This window comes from Trachemys scripta, chromosome 19 (assembly GCF_013100865.1).
Source record: "Trachemys scripta elegans isolate TJP31775 chromosome 19, CAS_Tse_1.0, whole genome shotgun sequence".
Lineage (NCBI taxonomy): Eukaryota > Metazoa > Chordata > Testudines > Emydidae > Trachemys > Trachemys scripta.
Window position 1 is genome coordinate 17,633,832 of NC_048316.1, and position 23,674 is coordinate 17,657,505.

The following is a 23,674-nucleotide window of genomic DNA, read 5'->3' on the forward strand; positions in this document are numbered from 1 at the left end:
GTTGCTTAAAACAATAAACCAAGGCTTTTCTTAGAATGTGCTCATTTGTGCTGTTGAAGGTTTTGTAGTTTATTCTGTGTATCAAAATTAGAAGTGCCTTCGACATTACCCAGAAAAGAACCAATACTTTGGAGTTTTACAAATATTTACACCACAAAAAACAAAGGCTAAAGTTCGATTTGATCTTTGATAAAATTATTTTTTTAAACAAGATAAACTCACCAACAAAAAAGAAAAATTAAAAAAAGCTCCTATGTACAAACACGCGGGAAACTGCCAATATCCACTGTAGGGGATGTGGCTTATTAGTAATGCTGGCCGGCCCAAACTCAATCTCCTTGTGTTCTCCCTCCCCCTCCGGAGCAATTGATGGATCACATCCAGGCTCAACATGTTTTGTATTTTTTAATAAAGTTTGTAATCCAATGGACACACAAAACAAAACTGCGCTGAGAAAACAGTTCCATAAATTAATAAGTGTTAGGGTAGGCGAGGAGGAGGGAGGAGGGTAACAAGTCTTTGTACAAGTGTATAACACTTCCACATATTGTGAGACGAGGGACAAGGGAAGGTAATGTTTAAATGAAGCGCACTTACAAATGAGTGACAATACAAAGTCTGAGTATGAAAATAAGATTTTCTCTGAAAACACATTTTTGGCACAGATTAAAAAAAAATGTATGTTGTGGGGATTTGATTTTTTTAAAGTCAGTATTATATATATTTATATATATTATATATATATATTTATATATACACACACGCCCACTCAGTTCTGCATATCCCACCAGGAAGGAAAATAGCTCTCCCTTTGTTTTATTTTTTTCAGTGTAAACTGTACATCCCAGATGAAGAGAAGATGACTGCAGCAGAGGGAAGTGGAGGAGAGGAAGGGTCACATCCAGGAGAAAAAAAAAAAAAAAAAGATAATGTGTGAAATGATCCTTGACCCACAGATTTCAGCAGAAGTTCCCAGGTCCTGCGTTTAGTCCACAACGCATGTTAATGTGTGTCAAGACATCCATAACGTCACAGCATGTCTTCAACTGTGCAAAGGTCCAAGTCACTAATTTAGTGCAAAGGCAGTTCAGGTTCTTTTTTTTTTTTTTTTTCTTTTCTTTTTTGATAAAAAATATAGCCATCCTTTATTTTCCCCAAAAGGAGGCACAGAAACCCAATACCAGTCCGCCTGTTGAGTGCATCAGTTGTCCATAACCTAAAGCAATATGTAAACATACAAGGTAGCAGAACCACTACCCAGCAACAGTTTGATCGACGCCGGTTAGGGCAGGAGGCTGGTAGTCTGGCAGCATTTTCTTATGTCATTAATTTTTCTCTCTTTTTTGCTGCAGGGCCTTGGAAAAGTCAGTAACCAATAAACAGCTCATACCGATGCGATGACAATCATAAGGTGAGGAGAGATGTTGGAGATGCTGGCTAGGAGGTCTGGAGCTAGACGGGACAGGTGGCTTTCAGAGAATTCACAGGGTGGGAATATCTGCAGAACATAGGCAGGCTGGGAAAGAATGAAAAAATAAAGACAAGGGTGAAAAAACAGCTAGGAACCGCTGTATTTATTTGTTTTTCTATGAACTGATTGGACAAGCACCCAGACAACTTGTTTGGTGCCACAATGTGGAAATCCTACCAAACAATGCCAAATTTGGAAGGTGAACTGTGAATCACAAATAGCGTGAAAAAAAAAAAAAAAGATCATCACAAATGCCTCCTAAATCTTGTATTCATTTTTTAAAGAGCCACCTTAAATGCAGTCCTTACTCCCCTCTCTTTGCTGGATCTTTAAAGGACCTAGATAGGGATATCACACAGTCATGTTACCTGACTGCAGCTCTTCATCCCTAAAACTGAGCTTCAGGCATTCTAGGAATCAATATCGCCCATGAGTCTTAGGCTGTCTTCACTAGCTGCACTGCTGGAACACTTCAGTGTAGACACTCACTACTCTGATGGGAGAGGTTATCCCATCACTGTCGTTAATCCACCTCCGCAAGAAGAAGTTAGATCAATGGACGCATTATTTCAGCGACCTAGCGCTGGTACACCAAGGGTAAGGTCAGCTTAATTACATCACTCAGAGGTTTCGATGTTTCACATCCCTGAGTGACACAACTAGGTCGACCTAACTTTTCAGTGTAAACCTGACCTCAGTTGGTGGGGGATAGGGGAAAAGATGAGAGAAGCTGCAGCTTAAGGTTACAGAGCTGTACGTAAAGTGATCAAAAACTGGGACCCTGGTGGCAACATTTTCTAGGGTTGCAGAATAGTCGCACAAAAGGGCATTTTTTGAAAGCACACGCTCACGTGCTACGGCCAGCTTCTCACACAGTAGCATGTCTCGGAGGGGAGGATTTTTTCCCAGTAACAATGTCTGAATGGGGTTATCATGGAACACTAAGCAAGTGTCGTTAATGTTCATTTTGAACAAAGGAGCAGCTTTGATAGTGTCTATATTTATCTGACTTTCCTCTTCCACCTCGTTCATCAAACTGAACACTCATTCCAATAGACTGTTTGTTCTTGTTAAACACAGAGCAAATCTAACTCAGTGCAGAATTATGTCTGGAACAAGCGTTTTGTAGTTATACAAGACAAACTTTTTGATTGATGTAATGAAAAATATATTTCAGGTGTCCTGTTCAAAAAGAGCAAAGATCGGTTTTGTTTTTAAAAAGAGAGAAATTTATAAATCAAAGCAGCATCAAAGGGCAAAACAAACTTTTCTCGTTTGTCTTAGCAGTTCACCATTAAAAATTAAATGATTGACTTTATTATATTTTCACCAAAGAAATAAAAGGCTAGCATTTCACATGCTAATTCTTTTGAAGACACAAGCATGCACCTTGACACTAAACACAAAAGGATTTTTTTTGGTTTATATCCCATAACTATATAATGGTGTCATTTTAATTTAGTTTTTAACTGCAAAATGTCACTATTTCCACGCAAATACCTGATTAGAGCCCGGGTTGGGAACATTGATGATTCCTGCAGCTTGTTTAGCCTGCAGGTAGCTGATGAATGCAGCCTTAAGTGACTCAGTCTGATTCACTACATCTTCCTGGTCTCGTCCACAAGGCAAGGCCAGTAATAGGCAGTAATCACTCTCCACCTGGGAAGAAAAGAGGACAATTAACAGTCAAGCCTTTGCTAGGGACATGCCTGTTCCTGACACACATTCATTATCTTTAAACCTTTACTGGAAAATCCTCTCTTTGAACTCCTCAGGAATTAATCGGCTGTGGGTGTTGCGAAAGGCCACTGGAGACTTCTCAGCCAATTTAAAAGGTAGGCGAAGAGACTATGGAAATGTCTCAGCTTCCAATGTACAAACCTAACAACTTCCACTTCCCATGTTGCTTAGACACTTCTGAGCTAGTAAAAGTCTCTTACATTGGCAAGAGACAGGTTAGTTCAATTTTCTTTTAAGGGTAATGTCTGACAAGTCTGCTATTGCCATTCTACCTTTCCGTAGAGAGCAGAACATCATAAGAGCTGTATGATCCCAAATCCACACCGCTCCCTCACCTGAGCTAAGTGAAGACTAGACACCCATTAACGTTTGCATTTAATCCTTATGTCAAAGGAGACATACTTGCCCCAGCAATATTTCAGAAACCCCATCACTTACTGCAGACCCCAAAGCAATATATTACCCCATACCATCATTCTGCGTGCCACACCCTCCAACTGCGAAGCCTCCAGCCGCATGCGCTGAGCAATTCGTAGTGGAGGTCCTCCTTCAGGTGCTGGCAGGGACCGGTGCGCCAGGACGTTGTTACCAGAGACAAAGTGGAGCTGAACTGCAGCTGTGTCATTCTTTAGAGCCAAAAGGCCCTGCCACACGATTGGGTATTTCTGAAAATAAAGGATGAAGAAATCTTAATACAAACAAATGAAGGAGTAAAATAAAGATATAATGAAACATTGACAGGAACGTGCTTCTACTTGTATTCAAAAGTTAGCTTAACTGTGAGGGAAATCACATCTGTGCTGCTCATATGCTTCTGACGGTGTCATAATTGCTGCTGAAAGCAAGTATAGTGTTTTAAGAATGCAGTACATTTAATGCCTTCTCATAGTTGGTTCCCAGCAAGGACTGATTTGGGCCACATCCTGCCAAATTATCAATGCAACACTTATTTCTTCATAGTGATCAATGGCTCCATGTCTAGTTGGCAGCCGGTATCAAGCGGAGTGCCCCAAGGATCAGTCCTGGGGCCGGTTTTGTTCAATATCTTCATTAATGATCTGGAGGATGGCATGGACTGCACTCTCAGCAAGTTTGCAGATGACACTAAACTGGGAGGAGTGATAGATACGCTGGAAGGTAGGGATAGCATACAGAGGGACCTAGACAAATTAGAGGATTGGGCCAAAAGAAACCTGATGAGGTTCAACAAGGACAAGTGCAGAGTCCTGCATTTAGGACAGAAGAATCCCATGCACTGCTACAAACCAGGGACCAAATGGCTAGGCAGCAGTTCTGCAGAAAAGAACCTAGGGGTTACAGTGGACGAGAAGCTGGATATGAGTCAATAGTGTGCCCTTGTTGCCAAGAAGGCTAACAGCATTTTGGGCTGTATCAGTAAGGGCACTGCCAGCAGATCGAGGGGCGTGATCATTCCCCTCTATTCAACATTGGTGAGGCCTCATCTGGAGTACTATGTCCAGTTTTGGGCCCCACACTACAAGAAGGATGTGGGAAAATTGGAAAGAGTCCAGCGGAGGGCAACAAAAATGATTAGGGGGCTGGAGCACGTGATTTATGAGGAGAGGCTGAGGGAACTGGGATTGTTTAGTCTGCAGAAGCGAAGAATGAGGAGGGATTTGATAGCTGCTTTCAACTACCTGAAAGGGGGTTCTTCAAAGAGGATGGATCTAGACTGTTCTCAGTGATACCAGATGACAGAACAAGGAGTAATAGTCTCAAGGTTACAGTGGGGGAGGGTTAGGTTGGATATTAGGAAAAACTTTTTCACTATGAGGGTGGTTAAGTACTGGAATGGGTTACCTAGGGAGGTGGTGGAATGTCCTTCCTTAGGAGTTTTTAAGGTCAGGCTTGACAAAGCCCTGGCTGGGATAATTTAGTTGGGAATTGGTCCTGCTTCGAGCAGGGGGTTGGACTAGATACCTCCCGAGGTCCCTTCCAACCCTGATATTCTATGATAGTGGCCTCCTGCCTGTCTATCCAAGGTCCCCATTACCTTAGTATCTGAGACCCCAAAAACTTTAATACATGTATCCTCATAGATGCCCTGTGCAGCAGGACACTGCTATTATCCTCATGTTATACTTAGGAACTGAGGCACAGAGAGACTAAGTGACTTGCCCATGGTCAGACAGGAAGTCTGTGGCTGAGCAGGGACTTGAACCTGGATCTCCTGATTCCTAGGCTGGCACTCTAACCACATCACCATCCTTCTTCTACCCACCTCTCTCTCCTCCCCATGCTCCAGAATCTAATATTTTTTAAAATAAATAATCTCTAGCCTTCATGGTTTGCAAAGATAATATTCCAAATGTGAACAGAATGGAAAGAAGGCAGCGATGCCTGCCTGTCTGTAGACAGTCAAATGATCTCAGACGCGCAGACTCTTCTCATTTATCTCAATGAGGTGGTAACTCTTATCACTTGAGTCTAGGAATATTCACGTAAATGCCAACATTGTTAACTATTTCACTAGTGATAAAAACACCCAAGAAAGTAGAGGGATGGTCACATTATGAAGAGCTGCACTACCTAATGTGAGTGGCACACTACATTTTGGTGTCACAAGTGGGAGGAGCTTGGCAGAATACTACTGCTTATTTTTCCCTTTGCTCTAGTCCTGGTTCAGACATAATGAAACAAGCAGCAGACAGCAGCTCAAGGAGAAAGAGAAAGAGATACTTACTGTTAGGAGCTGAACCATATCCACAGGTCTCTGAGAAACAGAGTGAGGAGATGGATCTTGTATGAGAGCAGACTGAGGTTCGGAGCGGGACAACGACAGCCCCGGTGGGGCCCCAGGGCCTGAAGTTGTAGGGATAAATAAAGATTGCTTCTGAACTGCCTGAGGCTGGTGTGGTGATGGAAGCTCCTGTTTCATTGAAATGGCAACAGGGGAAGGATAGGAAGTCTGGCCCGTATCTGCCTGTGCCCTCTGAAGATGTACATGAGGGTCTATCTGTGCTGCATGCCTATTTACAGTGGTGTGGTGGGTTTGTTCAGGTCCTGCTGCCTGTGACCCCTTGGAGTCCTGGGAAATCTGAGGAGTTTTGCTGCGCACCGGCTGACTGGGATGTGAGTGTTCACCTTCTGGCAGACCCTACAAAGCAATGATGGGAGAGAAAGGGAAAACTTTGGAAAATGCACAAATGGCACAAAACTCTCTTAACAATTAGACTGTTGGGAAACAGTCAAATGATTTCTCCTGCTTAAATCTTTCTAGACATCTATTTGGATCTCAGTATGGTCCCTATCACTGTAGTATCTGACTTCCTCACACCTGTTAATAAATTTATTCTCACCACAGTAATGGGAGTTATCACCAGTATTTTATAGATTAAGGAACAGAAGCACAGAGACTATCAAACACAGATGGAATCTGAATCCAGACCCCCCCCTCCCCGAGTCCCAGTTCAGCACCTCACACTGCAGGACCACCCTTAACTACACCATCCACCCAACTGGGTATCGATATCTCACTCACTCCCATGCTATTTGTCTGTAATACAGTAATTACTGGAGCGGAAAATAGCTACAAGTGAAATGAACTCAAACAACGTGCCAGCTTGCCTATGTCGGGAATTGTTCCTCTCTTATATCACTACATCTAGGAATTTATAAATAGATTTCATGCACTCCTGGAACGGAGCCCTGTTGTGATAAAAAGAAAATAAATTAGGGGATTCTCCCCCCTAAATTCCTTACCAGTAGCTTCAAAAAGGTGTTTATCCCATATTTCTCAAACAAAAACAACTGATTTTTAGCATCGTAGTACTATAAAACACAACCTTAAATGGAGAGGGCAGAGTGCATGAGGAACGAGCCAAACTCATCCCAGTTGTAACTCCCAGTACAGTAAGCTGCAACTGCATTAGGACTATATTTATCATCGTATGTTTTAAACTCAGGTAAAGGAAAACAAACAGAGAAAATCATAATTTTCTCACCTGAGATGGGGTCATACTCCGGGAAGGCAGACCAATTGGCGACGCTCCAGGGAACTGAGGATGACCAAGCTGGGCTGCCGTATGGTAATTTCTCATGTCGCCATACACAGATCTATAATCATGAAAGGAACTCCCTGCAGGATGCATGATCTGTACTCCATGAGGTACAACCACAGGCTGTGTCAAAGGCAGTCCAGGAAGCTGGCTGCTGGGAGGGACGCTGAGGAGCCGGGGCTCACTGTGGGGAGAGTGCGCCATTTTGACTTCAGAAGACTTGGACGCCTCTTTTCCAGGTTGTGGAGTCTTGCTGACTGGGGGAGTTTTCACAGACCCTTCTGGTGTTCTGGATTGTCTCGTTTCGGGGTGGTGGTCGCCCACTGCTGCCAAGTGTGGGTGCATCATCATCCTCACATCTCGAGGCACATTGTACTGGTCGAGTCTTATACCCGTAGCATGCATGCGATAATCTGTCTGCATTACTAACACGTCGGACTGTACAGGGGCTGACCCTCTACACACAGTATGATGGTAATGCATCTCATCTTCTGGGGGATGCTGAGAGGATAACGGAGGCATGACTATGTCTCTTATTGGAGCTGGCTGAGGTGTGCTGGATCTCTGTGGTCTAATTTCGATCTGGGATTGTAGAGCTGCTCTGGGAGAGTGGAGCGCTTCTGGGCGGATGCCATAGGGAATACCAGGCAAAGGAGGGGTGTTCATTCTCACTTCACCTTGTGACAGATGGCCCAGGGATACAGTCTGTGTGACACTATGAGGGGGCATTATAACAGATTGCTCAGGGTGCATACTGGATATGTACTGAGGCACAGGAATTCCTGGCGCCAGCATGACAGAGGTGTTACTAGATAAAGCTGGAGAGGAGGTACTGCCAGGATGACAAGCCCTTGGAAACGGAGAGGGAGAATGCCCACTTGTACGTGGGGAATGCGGCTCCTGTTTTGTAACCCCCAAATGAGAAATAGCCCGATCTGTTGGGGTGTTGGGTCCTGAGCTGACATGGTTTGCTTCTGCATGCATTTTACCAGACAGGGAAGGGTGATGAGGACTGACCCCAGGGCTCAAGTTTGATGGCTGAAGAGCCTTAGTCTCCACTTTCAGAGCAGTCAGATCCGGAAGTTTTTTGTTGGCGGAAGCTACACTTTGAGAGAGTACCATCTGGTTGTGAACTAGTACAGGTGGAGTGTTTACAGTCTGGGAGAAGACTTTAACAGGCCCTGACTGAGAAGCAGGAGTCTGGACAGAAAGGTGGCCTGATTCAGATTTCTCCAAGGTAGTGCGTTCTTGTTTAACGGAGGAGATCACAGGTGATGTATTGTAAGGTTGGGTTCCTAGTACCAAAGAATGGGTGGACACATTCCCATATCCTGTGGGAGTTTGAGAGCCTTTCGGTGCTGGCTGCGATGGAGTAATAGGTTCTTGTTTAATTTGTGACTTGGACACAGACTGCTGAAACTCTATATCAACAGCACTTGCTGGGGGAATCTGACTGATCTTTGCACTGATTCGTTGAGGGCCCTCTGTTTTCTGTCCTGAGTAACTCAAAAGTACAACACCCTCTGAAGTGTTTACTCGCAGACCTGGGCTGGATCCAGTTTCCACTGGCCTATCTTCAATAACAGACATAGATCCTGGATGAAACCTGCTGTTATCATTTGTGCTAGGTCTCTGCTTGTATTTTGGTGAAGGGGCATTAACTAAACAGGTCTGGGTTTGGGGGACTTGCTTCATCAATGTTATCCTTGGAGTTTCCTCTAGATCAACGCTATGGGGCATTCTGCTTATAACGGAAGTAGCTTTGGGGGCAATAACTGTACTTATTTTTTCTTTCTCACTGAAAACTGGTGCCTCTGCTACTGGGGGATCCAAAGAATTAGTGATAGGAACTGCTGGTTTTTCCTCCGACACTGGTTTTATGGCCTCTACTGGAGGATGAGGAGGTGCCTCCTCCAAACGAGGTGCACTAACTGGCTCAGCAACAGAAGTTGTGACATGCGTAGTAGCAAGGCTAGTTGCTGAAACATATTTGGGCTCCATAAGTATCTTCCTTAGAGTACTGGAGTTTGTATCAATATCAGACGCTTTAGTATCAGGGGGAAGAGCTGGTGGTGGGGTGGAACGAGCACGGGTGTCATCGTGCCTTACAATCCATTCTGTCACGTTGGTGGTGCTGGAATGGAGGGGGGCTATCCCAACTGGTGCAGGGGCGGGTAATTTTGCTGCAGTTGCAGAAGGAGCTGCAGGAACGGTCATATTTGAAGCACTTGGTGGAGTAACAGGTGCATTTTCAATAGCTGGCCGTAGCTTGAATCCAGTTTGGCTCACATCATCCACAGGAACGGGCTGGGAAGGTAGCTCCAGAGGAGCAGGAGCTTTAGGAGGGACGTTGCTCTCAGAAACAGCTTCATGAGAAGTTCTCTCAGTGGTTGCAGCTTTGCTTGCATCAGTAATATTCAATTCAGTAGAAACCTGAACAGAATTTTTATTTTGCTTTTCATCTTTCAGGGTTTCTTCTGGTTTTGCCTTAACTTCATTGGCATTAGGAGACTTACTTTGTACCCTTTCAGGTTCAAAAGCACTAACTTCGGCAGTCTCCCCTTTCTTGCTCATGCTCCGTTTACGTCTTTGCCGGGTAGTCTTTTGACGGCCTTTTTCCTTCCGAGAAACTTCAGTTTCTTGTAAAGTGTCAGCTTCCTGTGCAGAATTTGAAGATTCACTGAAGCTCACTTCAGCCTCCTTATTTTCTGCCTCTACTGTTGATGGGGTAGTGCCAGTTACTTGTTGCACGGAGGGTCCACCGGCAGCTTCTGTTTCCAAGATATTGTTAACTGCCAGATCAGTTTCAGGCTCCATTTCTTCCCTAGGGGATGGTAGCACGGCTGGTTCTGCAGGTATCTCAGATTCTGATTCAGCAGCAGGATAAGGTGGAGGAGCAGGAAAGCTTTCTGTTTCTCCAGAAATATCATTGATGATGGATCCGATAGCTGCTGCCAGTTCTGTTTCACTCGCCTGATGTGCAGGTTTGTCTCCCTCCTCCTCCTGACGAACTTCAGACACGTCAGCTGCCTGTTCTTTGTAAGCCGCAACTGATGGTGTTTCAGTGAGCTTTGCAATGTTCTCCACAGCCTGCTCAAGTTCAATCTGCTTTGCTAACTGGGCAGCTTCCGGGGATTGGTTTGGTTCATGCATAATTTCTTTTTCCGTTTCCTGGAACGGATCTTCTGGCTCATTCTTTACAAAATGGGGTGACAAATTGTCCTCTTTTTGTGGGCTTTTGATTTTTGCTGGTGATATTGCCACAGGCTCTGCTTCCTCTTCACTTGGTCGCAGGGCACCTTTGACTTCATCAACATTGAGACGTATTTCCACATTTTTCAGACACAAGGATGCTTTATCTACAACAGTCTTGGCATTTCTAGATCTTCCTCGTTTGGATTTAGTAGCTTTTTCTGGGGCATTTTTTTTCTCTACCATCTCAACGGTCGGGGTTTCTGGAAGATTTTTGTCCACATCAAGTTCTTTTCTGTCACGTTTCTGTTCGCTTGCTGCTGCTTCTTTGTCTGTAGTCTTTAATTTATTGCTGTTCTCACTAATATTTTGTTCTTGACCAGCTGTTTCAGTGGCCTCTTCAGATTCTACAGCGATCTCTGCCTTCGGTTCATTTTTCCCTTTTTTCCCCTGCTGACTGCTTGCAGCTAATGAATGACCATGTGTTAGTTTTTGGGATCTAGGAGATCTCCATCCCTCTGCAGGTTTAGGGGTTTCCACTGTTTCTTTAGTCTCAGTCTCTTCTGCCTCTTGCTGTACCGGTTCTGTCTTAATAGGAGAGATTTCTTCCTCAGGCTTACGGCGTGATTTTGGAGGCCTTCCTCTTCTTGGTGTGGTAGGAACAGTTGTCACAGTCTCCTGAGGTTCCTTTTCTCCTCTTTTCCTGGTAGACCTAGTTACCTCTGCTGGATCCTTCATTGGAGATGGGCCTTCATTGTCTCCTGTGGTAGCATAAACGGATCTTACATTTCTGCGTCTAGTTCGACCTACTGGCAAACTTGGCTCTATGTTTTCTGGCTCTGTTGCAGCACTAGGAGATTTAGCAGCATTTCTTGAAACTTTTTCTGCTTCTACTTTCAATTCTAAAAGTTTCTGTGCTTCCCCACGAGGAGAGCTTGATCTTTTAAGTTTTTCACGGTCAATCCTTTCACTCTTCCTTGTGACAGGTTTCTCTGTGATATTTGCTGTGGCTGACTGGACAGGAGTCTTGGAACGTTTACTTTTGTATGATTTTTTATCTTTTACAACAACCGGGGGTTCGACTTCCATGTCATTGTCAGAAACAGGAGGCAGAATCTCAGCCACTACCTCTGCTTTCTGACTTGCATTAGGATCGGCGTTAGCAGCAGGTAGGGCATTTTCCTCTTTCGGTTTGCTAGAGTCATCAGACTTTTGAACCAATTTGGGAGGTGGTGGAATCAACGGTGTGTTGTCAGGTTCTGGATCTACGTTGATGTCGGTTTGTGAAAATGAAGCTCCCGGTGTAGGCGGCTTTGTATCCAAGTATGAAGGATGCTCTGTAGATACTGAGTCTTCCTCAGAAGCTACAGTTGCAGGAATGACATCTTTATTGACTTCTATTACTGGGGGAGGTTCAAGCTGCTCAGGTGGTTCTACTTTGACAGGAGCAACAAGTTCAGGAAGAGGTTTTGGTTCTTCTGTTGTAGAAGCAAGTTCAGATGGCCTTTCTTCTCTTGCAGAAGTTATATCCACAACTATTTTTTCATTTGCTACCTTCTCAGATATGACTGGTGCGGATTCTTGAGGTACAACTGTGACTGAAGAAGGCCCAACTAATGATGAAGATTTATGTTCTGGTTCTTTATTATCAGGAACAGTTTCTGGTGTCTTAGGCCGATTTTCTTTGTCTTCCTGCTTTTCCACTTCTTTTGGTTTTTGATCTTTCTCCTTTTCTTTTTGCTGCATTCGGGTTAGCTCAATAAATCTACTGTGAAAAAGAACAACTGGTTCTTGCACCAACTCAGAGGCACTGTTACTCCCATCAGAAGAAGTTTGTCTCCCATATATTCGACCAGAAATGAAGTCCAGGTCATCATCTTTTCTTTCTAAATGCTGTAGACGTTTAGAATCTTGTTCAAAGATTGAGCTATGTAAAAATCGAGAAGCAAACAATTCCTGTCTCTCTTGCTCCTCCTCTTTATGATCCTCTTTCTTATCATCTAGTTTTCCTTCTGAATCGGTCCTGATTTTTTTCTTTTTCATATACCAAGATGGAATAGGTCTCGGAGCAGAGTCAACTTTCTCTTTGTCTTTATTGTTTCTAAAACTAGCAAATCTTGAATCCCAATCCAGAAAAGACCAGTTTTCTTCTCTAGATGAAGAGAGAGATTTAGCTCTTTCAAGCAAGGCTTTTGTGTCTGGTGTGATTGTCTTATCCAATGCAAAGGAGTAAAATTTGTTTCTTTCTAAAGAAGTTGACAGCCTTTCCTCTCTTTCTCTGTCCCTTAATAAAAAAGATAACCTGGAACTCTCTAATAATGAGGAGGCTTTAGGAGAATGGGGTTTATTTTCATTGTCGTCATCAGAATCTGAAGGTACCTCCCCTGGTTCCAAGTCCCGTACAGACCGCTTTCGTATGCTGTCTCTTTTAACTACACTACTTGGGAAGCTAATATCAACTCTGCCAGGCTCTTGTTTCACTTGAGATTCCCATCGATTTGATTCATCTTCAGAACTAAGTACCGATAGCTTTATTTTGGCCATTTCTGCCATCTGCTCCCTTCTGCTGGAATCGTAGGGATTAAATTTTAGGGATTCCTCCCTCACAGTCATATTGGAATATGAAAGACCCTTTTCTTCTATTTTCGGTGATTCTTTGGTTTCTTTTAACGGCATTAGCCTTGGGGAATCTAGTGTGTCATCATCCTCATGAAAAGGAAAGTGTCTGATACTAGGTGAACAGGCAGTCCTTTCAGAATCTTCGCTCACCTGGCGAGAGCTTCTATAGTTCCTCTCTCTTTTAGTGCTAATTTCAAAATCAAAATGGTCAGCCTTTTTCTTTTTACTTGGTGGAGAGTCATCTGTGACATCTTGTGGGGGTTTGCCCACCTCATGAACCAGGCTACGCCTTTCATATTCGTCTACTTCTTTTTTTGGACTGCCAAACTTCTCAGACTTTGCTATCTCCATTTCCATCTGCTGTTTTAATCTGCGACTTTGCTCCATTTGTTTTCTATAACTTTGTGTGTAATCAATGTCAATACCAATTTTCTCTTCTGTATCAGCTGACTGAGGTTTCTCCTGGCCAAATTTATGGTCAGGAATCTCTTCGGGAAGACCACAGAAATTTTTCTTCATGTCCTCTCTCTCTGTTCCTTGATCATCTAACAGCTGCATTTGTTTGTGCTGTGGTTTTATTGGATTAAGGTTTTTAGAAAGGATTTCTTGAGTTTCCACTGGTTCATCAACAGGCTCTCCTAGCCGAGGCTGCAGTTCTAAACTGGGACGCAAGCCAAGCCCCACGGAGACATTAGCCGGCTCTTGTGTGTCTTTGGGGCTGGTAACAGTAATAAGTCTTTCCAGTTTAATTTTCTTAGATTCCCTTTTAAGCATCTCTTTCCTCAAGGGCTTTCTTTCCAATTCTCCCTCCCGGAAAGCTGTAACTTCTCTAGATGAAGTTGTCACATCAAGCTGCTTTTTCAAGACCATGCGTGCAGCATCTTCCTCGTCTTGGTTGCTTCTTTTAACTTCCAGTTTTTGCCTGTCAGATTTCAAGTTTGCATCAGCAAAACGTCTTTTACGAGCCTCTAACTTGTCAAGCTCTATTGCGTTTGCCCCTTCTGTAGTCTGCTCTGTCTTCAAGTGTTTCTTGGACTTCAATTTTCCCTCTTTATCAACTACTTCTACGTGACTGGCAAGTACCTTTTCTTTTGGCACCTTAGTTCTAACAGGTTCCAGTTTAGACTGGTCAGATTTTGTTTGCTCAACTTGAGATGTCTGGACTTTTTGTTCAAGAAGTGGAGATTTAATAGTGTCATTCTCAAGCTTTGCTCGCAGTTTCTCCAAAGCAGGCTGATCAATAACTTTCCCTTCCTTTTCTTTTACTCGAGTCAGCACCACACATGGCATTAGTTCCAGGCGGTTTTTGGCTGTCCCTTCTTTGTCAGCTCTCTCTTTACTCTGTTTACTATTGCCCTTTAATTTTTCAGGGCTGGGTTCTCGCTCATTTTCTTGGTCTGTTTCAGAAGATTGAGAGCTCGGTGAATGAATTTTTGCTTTTCGTTTTTGCTTATCAGTTTTATCCTTTTCTAGTTTTTCTGGCTTCTCTTTCCTCACCAAACGTTTATCTTTGTCTATTCGCTCTTGGTCAAAAGCACGTTCTTTATCATTTTTCTCATTTTTTGCATAACGCTCTACACGCGTCTTGTCAAGTTTGTCATATCTTGGAGGAGAAAGTGAGCTGCAGCTCCCACTACGATCTGAAGACCTGCTGTAGATCCTCCTTTCAGAATCACTCTGAAGCCTTTCTGATTGTGAGGGAGATGCTCCAGGACTCGGTGGACGTCTGGAGTGAGTTGGACTTTGACTGCGTTCAATTGGCCTCCTTTCATGATCTCTGTCCCGATCCGATTCAAAACGCTCTCTTTCCCTCTCTCTCTCTCGTTGTCTATAACTGTATTCCCTTATATCTTGTTCATAAGGATCTCCTCTGTAATCCCTGTATTCACGTGGATCGTCATAGTATCGCGGGTCATAGTAGTCTCCTTGATAAGGATCCCATTCTGCATAAAATTCTCTGCTTCGTGCAGGATATTCTCTCCTAGGATCTTCAGGATACGTCCCTGGAGTTCTAACAGTCTCATAGTAAGTACGATCAGGCGCATATTCATAAGATCCTCTTCTTTCATCTCTGCCAAAAACAAGAACAATACAGTGGTTAGTTTTCCCTGTTAACCAAAGTGTTGAATTATGAAACTTTTCTACATGAAAAATTATTTTATGATAGTTTCTTTATTTAGTTATAGATCATGGCAGATAATCATAGCTGTACCGATCGATTTAATAACAATGAATAAGTGCATAGTGGATGAATCAATGTGTTAGTCTCAGATACATAGTAAATCAGTTATTTTGTTCATCAGGTAGCTTGGATGAACCTCTTTGAATCAATCCTATTATCGTGGTTTCCCCCACCTCCCCTACTCCAATTAGTATTTACATCCTTATTCAGGGAACAAATACACCTCTACCCTGATACAACGCTGTCTTCAGGAGCCAAAAAAATCTTACCACGTTGTAGCTGAAACCGCGTTATATCGAACCTGCTTTGATCCACTGGAGTGCGCAGCCCCGCCCCCTCCGGAGCACTGCTTTACTGCGTTATATCCAAATTCATGTTATATCGGGGTAGAGGTGTATAAACCAATTTGATGAAAGTGCACCCTACAGAGCAAAAGCTTCATTGTATATATAAAGACCTCCCACTTTCAAAAGCTGCTACTAATGAGAGAGCAGTAATTAGCTCTGAAAACATACATCAGATCAAAAGTTAAGGTTTCCATCTCTCAACTAGTAAGTTGTAACCAGTAAGAGGGAACTATGTCAACATTTGTAAACTCCAAAAATCAATAAGACAAGTTTCACGGCAGATAGGGGGTTTTTTGTATCTTCGTTACATTAGACGTGCATGCAGTACTCTGATTCCCCAACCATTTAAAAGTATGTTTTACACCCTCTCTCTTTCACACATTTGCACATAGTGCTAAAAGTGGAATGTTTCTACCTTGTAAGTGTACAAAAAATAAAACTACCCGTTCCCCCCTAAAAGGAACACATACTTTCATTCTACAAAAGATTATGGAATATTATGGATTGCAACTGTCAGGAGACAGCTAATAGGGACAGGTGGAGTCATGCTAATGAGATCGAGTCCACCATTGGAAGTTTAGGCCAAATTCATATAGGACCAAAACCTGTCTCTTTAAAAATCAAAAAGTTAATCTGAAAAAAATGGCTACACTTTGCACTGCAGACTGTCACCCAAGTGGGTCTGTCCAACTGGCAAAATGCTTTATAAATGATAAATTGCTGAGCCATATGATAAACCGTATTTATCATATGCCTTAGATTGCCTCACTTGCACTCTGCCCCTAACCCGTCTCCTTTGGGATAATTTCTAACAACTACAATAGCTCAGGCAGTTTGAGCAGCTGTCATTTAAAAAAAGTCAACCTGACAAAGATGTTCCCAAAGAACTTACACTTGCACAAGACCCAGAATGTGCAATATGCAAAAATTCTGAATCATTAACAGGTTTAGGGTCAAATATTTCATGACCCTGAAGACCTTAAAACAGGTGCTTTGTACTATTCGAAAGAAGATTCCCAGTTTTTCCAAAGGGGCACATATCACTTGCTTCTAGTCTTAGAAAGTTCTGATATGTGGGGCCTTAAAACTGTAACATTTTTATGTAGAAAAGTTATCTAAGGTATTTGTAGAATTTGATAAAATGTATTCATTATTTTTCTCTCTCCTCGAGCCCGGTACACTCATAATAGTAAGAAAACCTGGCTTAACAGCTAGAAGGATACAGTCCCAATAAAAGGTTTAGAAATTATCTATAGCATTTTAAAAAAGATTTTCTGTAAAATGGTGTGTAACATGCAGATTATATAATAATGTGGTACATAGTTGTTACACAAAATGGTGTCCTGCATAATTTAAGTTGTGGCTTTATTATTCATGAGTAACATGCTCACCCTAAGCTCACACCAACAGACCTCTATGCTCCCTGGTTCATTGCTCCCAAGATTATGTGAACATTCAAATCAGATATTGGTTTTGATAATGACAGCTGATTTTTTAAAGAAAAAGAAAAACAGATGTCTAAGTTTCATCTTGTTCTAGAAAACCGTGTTCTAGTCAGAAATATTTCACAGCAAAGATCAGCTCAAATGACGTGTGTACTAAAAGACATCTGATGAACGCAGTTCTCTTTTTCTAATTCAGTGTAGTTCAGCCAGAGGAAATTGTCACTGTCTGCCTGCTGGCAGAACACAATTCTTGGCAATGATTTGGGAACACACCAATTCATTTCCATTATGCAAATGATCATTTCCAATTTCCAAACTCATCTTCACTTTTTAAAAGCTGGCAACATTACACATGTTATTTTGATCTACTTTGCTCTAAAACAAGAGCAGCACGTTTTGAGAGTATGTGTAGCTCATTAGTGCAAGCGATACCATGCTGGATTCATTTACAAGCAATTCAGAATCTTAAATAAGCCAGTTTTTAAAACAGTCATAAAAATTTACCGACTCATATTTACTTGCCCATCCTTTACCACAATCATTGGTAATGAAAAGATTGGTAGTTTTTTCAACCATCCAAAAAAATGAGGGGAACTGTTTTAGGCTGCATTAAACCAGAGTCTAGAGAAATGAGTGACCCTTCTGCAACCCCATGTACAACCCCCTACACACCATGATGACAGATGCTATAGAAAAATATCTAGATAGAAGATATTTTTCATGACAAATAGCAAGAGAAATGGAAGTCCTGCTCAGAGCTTTTACTATTTTAGCAATACTAGAAATCATACTACTAGGGAAGTGGTGGGTCTGAGTGTAAAACTTCACTTTCAGCTCAATAGATTAGAAAAATATCTGACTGTTGTAATAGCACGTGTTGCTTGTTAATTTATATACTATTTTGAGGGTGGAGAGAGGAATTACATAAAGCACTCTTTCCATTCCCTAGCTATTAACAGATGAAGCAGCAAGTGAGCTGGGTAGCTGAGCATATATACAAACTAACCAAAAGTTTCAGTCAAATTTTTCACATACACCTTAATTTTTTTGTACTCCATATAAGAATTTTAGTATGCGATGGAGTTCAGAGCCATAATCCATTGCTTGGCTTTTATCTGCCAATTTGTGTAGCTTAAGGCTGATAATTCACATCTGTGAAAAAAAAGTTTAAAAAGCTAAACATTAAAACTAAGATACTAAAATATATACAAAAAACTGCAGCACATTCCATGAGAGCACCTGTCTGCTTCAATGTATCATCTGTGTCGATGATGACCACAGAAAGCTTTCTGCACCAAGTTCAAACTCTAACAGTGACTTTTCAATTAAACGTACATCTTAAAAAGGAGGGAGAGTCAACAGGATAAAGAGTGTGTGCGCTCTAGGGAGAGGGACTAGGCTTGGGAGAGAATCCTTTATTTTAAGGATTACTTTAATTATTATTTGGGCGTTATGTCCTGGAATTTTAACTACTGTACATTTAAAATCCTATTTGAAAAGCAAGAGAATGGAATCAATGTATTCGATACATGCCTTCTTTCTGCTAGCATTTCATAGAAGTCTCTGATATCTTGACCCGTTTTCTCCATGGAATGATAAAACGCCAATTGACTCTCTCGGTTTGCAAAATCCACCTGAAAAATAAAGGGTAATACATGTTCAGTAAAAGAAATATACCATTTTGACAGGTTTTCAGTGTCTCCTGCAGTTCTTGAAGATGGAAGCAGAAGGGAAAGAGTGGGTGCGATACAGTTAAAAAAAATAAAATAAACAGTCCTCAGGACTGGAATTACTCCTGCTGAGATGAAAGACCTTTCTCTTATTATAAGTGTGCTGCAAAGCACAATGTGTTTTTATGGAGCTACACAAATAAATTCTGATCAGAATATTTTCTTTCAGCTAGTGAAGAAAAGTCAACTGAAATAATTTTGTTTCAAGGAACAAAAGCAAAATTATTAAATAGTAATACCACCAGCACCACTTTGCAGTCGTATAGTGCCTTTCATCCCAGGATATCAAAGCACTTTACGAAAGTTGGGTCAACATTATTAATCCCCTTTACAGATGGGAGTATAAATGACTTGCCCAAGGTTATATAGAAAGGCATCGGCAAGGATGGGAACAGAATCCAGGAATCCTGACTCCCAGCTCCCTGCTCTAATCATGACTTGCTGTTTCCCAACTGCTTGCTACAACACTGAGAAAATAAGGGCACAATTGGGGGGGGGGGGGGGGGGGGGGAGAGGAGGATAAAAATTAAGATTTAAAATGGGTTTGTCAAAATGCATTTGACACAATGCAACAGTTTTTACATTAAAAAGGAATTTTAAATAATCAGTTTAGAAGAAAACTGGTATAACCACAGTAACAGAGCACAAACATGAGTATTTTTTGTTTCAAAATCACTAAGGAGTAAGACCTACAAACACAAGATACAAAATCTTTAATGACCATATCTTTTATTCCATATAAAGGCTACTTATTATATTCAACCACCACACTTAGAAAACTATATAATGTATTCAAAACTTCTAACCACCACAAACATCAAATTTCTAGATGAATAAACCAGGTGACAGATCATGCTTGAAGTGATTACCCACTCTTTAGGAGAGGAGGAAGAGGAGGAGAAAGATAATTCAGAGATTGGGCTAACACCCCAAACTCCTGGATTAGCTTGGTGCCTTTGTAGTATTGCTTCTCAGTCACTAGCAACAGAATAATAATAATAATAATAATATGGACACCAACACCCAGAAGCTTAGAGATGCAAGTTCAGTGGAAAAAAATGACAGAATACTGGAGAAAGCTTTCTGAGTAACAGTTCAAAATGTCCTAACAGCTTAAGCCGAGTGTAAAAGATTAGTTTAACCCTTTGAGATTTGGGACATATATGTCCCACTACATATTCTTTTGACTGGCAGTTTGCAAAATGCCAGCATTTTAAGGGGTAAGACCTGAATACAATTTTTTTTTCTTTTTTAGAGGTCATTCTGCACACCTTAATTTTATTCCCACCGATTTTCCTCCCCTTGGTCTCTTTTACAGCTGCTTGTGCATATTCAATTTCATTGTAGAGAACCAGGGCCATGCCTTTTAAGCGGTCAAACACCACCTGTAAAAAACAAAAAAACAAAACAAAAACCAAATAAGAGCCTCATCCACAGGACTTAATGTCAGTCCCAACAAAATCCTAAATCATGAGGACACCGGTAAGAAAATAATTTTTAATCAAGGAAAATAATTTTCAGGCTTTTTTGATGAGACATATTGTAATGAAGAGACAGTACAAGGACAAGGGACTGCTTTGAATTGTGGATATTGTGGCTTGAGGTATATTATGCCTTTATTTTGTTTTTCTGTATTTTACTTGTATTATTTCCTTTCGTGACTGAGTATTGCTGTGTCATTGTTTACTTAAATATTTTTGAAAAATTTCCAATAATTTATAGGGGGGAAAAAAGGTAAGAGGAACATTTAATCACAAAATGAAAACAAACTGTATTGTTACAAACTGTAGTACTATTCTTCAATTGCTATATGTGCACAATTTAGAAACAATTGTTTGTCTTCGCAACACATACACATTCAAACAACAAAAGCTACATTAAAAGAATGTCAAAGCTGCAACACGTACCCACAGAAATCTTAAGGAGGTAAGGCCCCAATCCTGCAAACATTTACACAAGTTTAACTTTAAGCACATGAATAGTCCCACTGAAGTCAATTGGACAACTCACATGCTTAAAGTTAAGCATGTGCTCAGATGCTTGCAAAGTCATGGCCTAAATCTCAAATACCTACATGCAATGGGACCTGATAGTTCATAGTTCAAGTGCCCCACTATGTTGCGCAACTATGACATTTTTATGTACCTTTTCATGTGTGAATTTCCTGTAGGTTTTTTTCAGAGTCATTTCTATTTGCAAAAAACATAATTTTGTCTAATTATGTAATTAGCACGCATAAATATAATCACATAATTAGACTGCATTGTTCCAACATGAAACAACATCAGAATTCTAAAGAAACTTTGTAGTGGGAAAGACTGCACTGCACAGGAGCAGCAGACTAGTTCTAAAGTTTGTTATCTCGGCTCATTCAAAATATCATCATCAAAATACCAAAAGCAACTGGTCTATGTTTTGGACCAACAGGCTGAAAAGCTACGGCGCCTTGTAGGCCAAATTTCAACCCAGAGACAAATTCTATGTCTGAGCTATAAAACCCTGGAAGTCAGGGTTGAAAGGACAGGATGTAAAGAGAGGAAGACAGTAAACGTCAAACCACACACCAAAGCCTCCCACCTACCTTTACCACAGGCCCGTATCGGCAGAAATGTCGAGTTAAATACTGATCCGTTACGTTTGTAGAAAGACCATCTAACCACACGCAGTTTGTAGGCATGCTCTTTCCAAAACCCAGCTGAACACAAAAGGGCAAAACTTCCATCAGTACAATTCACAATTATTAAACTAATTTAACAGAGCATGCCTAATTTAGAATTATCTGAAGAAAACTATTAATTTGTATAGTTTTTTTTTTAAATTACCATCTCACGCAGGTGCAAGCAACTCAAAATCATAAAAATAATTCTGCATGCTTAAATAAATACAACGTTCATTTAGTATATTTGGGTTTTGTGCACATTTAGTGCTTCTGAAAGGTGTCAGATTGACAGCTCTGGGGACTGAAATAATCTTTTCCCCAGAACAGGTGCAGCACTGGCGGGAGCAGTGCAATCTTCCTACACTGCCCCACCAAACACTGACCTGGAGGGACTACCTTTAAAAATAAGATAAATCAGCCTCCATGTCCATTCAATCCTTGGCCTCTCTGCTGCAGTTGCCAATAAAGTTACCAAATAATGTCTGTCGTGGTGGTGGTTGAAAATGTATCACTATCTAATCTGACCTACAAAGTAGCAGCAAGAAAGGCAAAAGTAGTACAAGAAAAACTTCACTTCCACAGTCTAAGCTGACACAGAATTATAGAACTCTGAAAACAAAATTAACCAGAAGGATAATGCGTTTATAGGAGGATTTCTTTACCTTGAGACGGTTATTTCCAAGGTATTCCCCATCCATCTTCTTAATTGCTTTACATACACTTGCAATATCACAGTACTGCAGGAATGCATACTGAGGAACTCCATTCACTTTCTTAATGTCAATATCCTGAAAAAAAAGCAGTCAACGCTCAGCAATATGCCAGCAAGTAAACAGATTCAGCTGTATAAACTAGATCTAAATGGATTTTTTCCCCTAAAAAAGCCATGTGCCACAGCTAGCATCGCTTAATTAACATTTTAGTCACAGAGATGATTTAAACATTAGCAGATAGCGAGGTGATTGCTTTACTGCTTCTCGTTCCAGTGGTCTAACCAAACCCTTCTTGAAGGAACAAAAGCTCTTCACAATGAAAATTTAAAGCTAGAAAGGGATATTGCTGAACACCCAAGATGGTTAATGTGATCTGCTCACAGAATAGCAGCTTTTGTTTGTTAATACTGTGTCAAACGGAGGAACTCAGAATCATAACACACACAGAAATACTACTTCGTTTTCACCTGGGAAGGCCTAATGGGAAACAACCTGCCTCAAACCAATAGTTGGTTTGTGAGGGAAGAGCCAAACAGGCTTTATTTTTCCAAATAAACTCAATCCATCCACCCTGTTCCTATAAATAGACGACAATGCTGAACTATTCTCTTAAAACAAGTTGGCACCGATTAGATGAAGGCAAAAAAAGATGAACTACATCCCAATGCTGACACATTACCCAAGAGACCTCAGGCATGTTCAAAAACTGATGCAATCAGAGGAAAACAATTTGTGTGTAACAAAACCTGGTTTTAATCAACTTAAATAATAGCAGGTTCAGAACTGACATTTGGTCAACATTCAGGCTTACTATACTGGCATACATACTCAGTCTCAGAACAAACCCATCATATTATGATTCATTCCACGCTGAAAATAGAAAGTAGAGATTTGATCTGATTTTTTTAAACAGCACAAGCTTCCTTTGTGAGCCATGTGCCAATGCTAGCACACTAATTTGAGTATAAATGTTCAAATGCTCAAGATAAACTCATTTCATAGTTAATACATTTAGGGACCAGGCCATAGATTAACATGACACTCATCCTGAAGCCCTTAGGAAACTAAGTAAACTGGAAGAGATTTACTCAAGAATGGGAGTTCTACAGATGCAGCCTAATGATTCAAGTAGAATACTAATAAAGGACTACATTTCCAAGCACTACTGCAGCCCTGGCAAATTAGATTTGTCCACTCACCTTTGGCAAGCAAATTATTTTGACAGAAGAATAAAATTTCATGTTTATTCCTTATGCACTGAAAAGGGTAAAAAGCAAGTCTACTTTGTGCCTGGGCTGCTAAGTTTTCAGGACATTTTTGCAAGGTTGCATTGTTACTAGAATTCTGGCCTGCTAGTAACGTTGATAATATGGCACTATTTCACATAAAACCACTTTACAAGACATCATAGATTCACAGACTCCAAGGCCAGAAGTGATCATCTAGTCTGACCTCCTGTATAACACAGGCTATGGGACTTCCCCAAAATAATTCCTAGAGCAGATCTTTCAGGAAAACATCCACTCTTGATTTAAAAAGTGTCAGTGATAGACACAC

General features: G+C 41.2%; 1 protein-coding gene across 6 annotated transcripts in view; it reads right to left on the reverse strand.

Annotated features, from left to right (window-relative positions):
• Window positions 1–392: 392 nt before the first annotated feature.
• Window positions 393–23,674, reverse strand: part of SPEN (spen family transcriptional repressor) — a 94,749-nt gene continuing 71,467 nt past the window's right edge. For 3 of the 6 annotated variants that reach the window (XM_034753359.1, XM_034753363.1, XM_034753362.1), the window contains 9 exons: window positions 22,067–22,192; window positions 21,327–21,440; window positions 20,017–20,130; window positions 18,549–18,649; window positions 7,177–15,112; window positions 5,916–6,329; window positions 3,682–3,876; window positions 2,972–3,130; window positions 393–1,516 (listed from right to left, as the gene is read on the reverse strand). In XM_034753359.1, the coding sequence (XP_034609250.1) occupies window positions 1,385–1,516; window positions 2,972–3,130; window positions 3,682–3,876; window positions 5,916–6,329; window positions 7,177–15,112; window positions 18,549–18,649; window positions 20,017–20,130; window positions 21,327–21,440; window positions 22,067–22,192 (9,291 nt within the window). In that variant the 3' untranslated portion in view covers window positions 393–1,384. The remainder of the gene's footprint in view (window positions 1,517–2,971; window positions 3,131–3,681; window positions 3,877–5,915; window positions 6,330–7,176; window positions 15,113–18,548; window positions 18,650–20,016; window positions 20,131–21,326; window positions 21,441–22,066; window positions 22,193–23,674) is intronic. The other 3 variants (XM_034753360.1, XM_034753361.1, XM_034753364.1) reach the window with 3 other exon arrangements.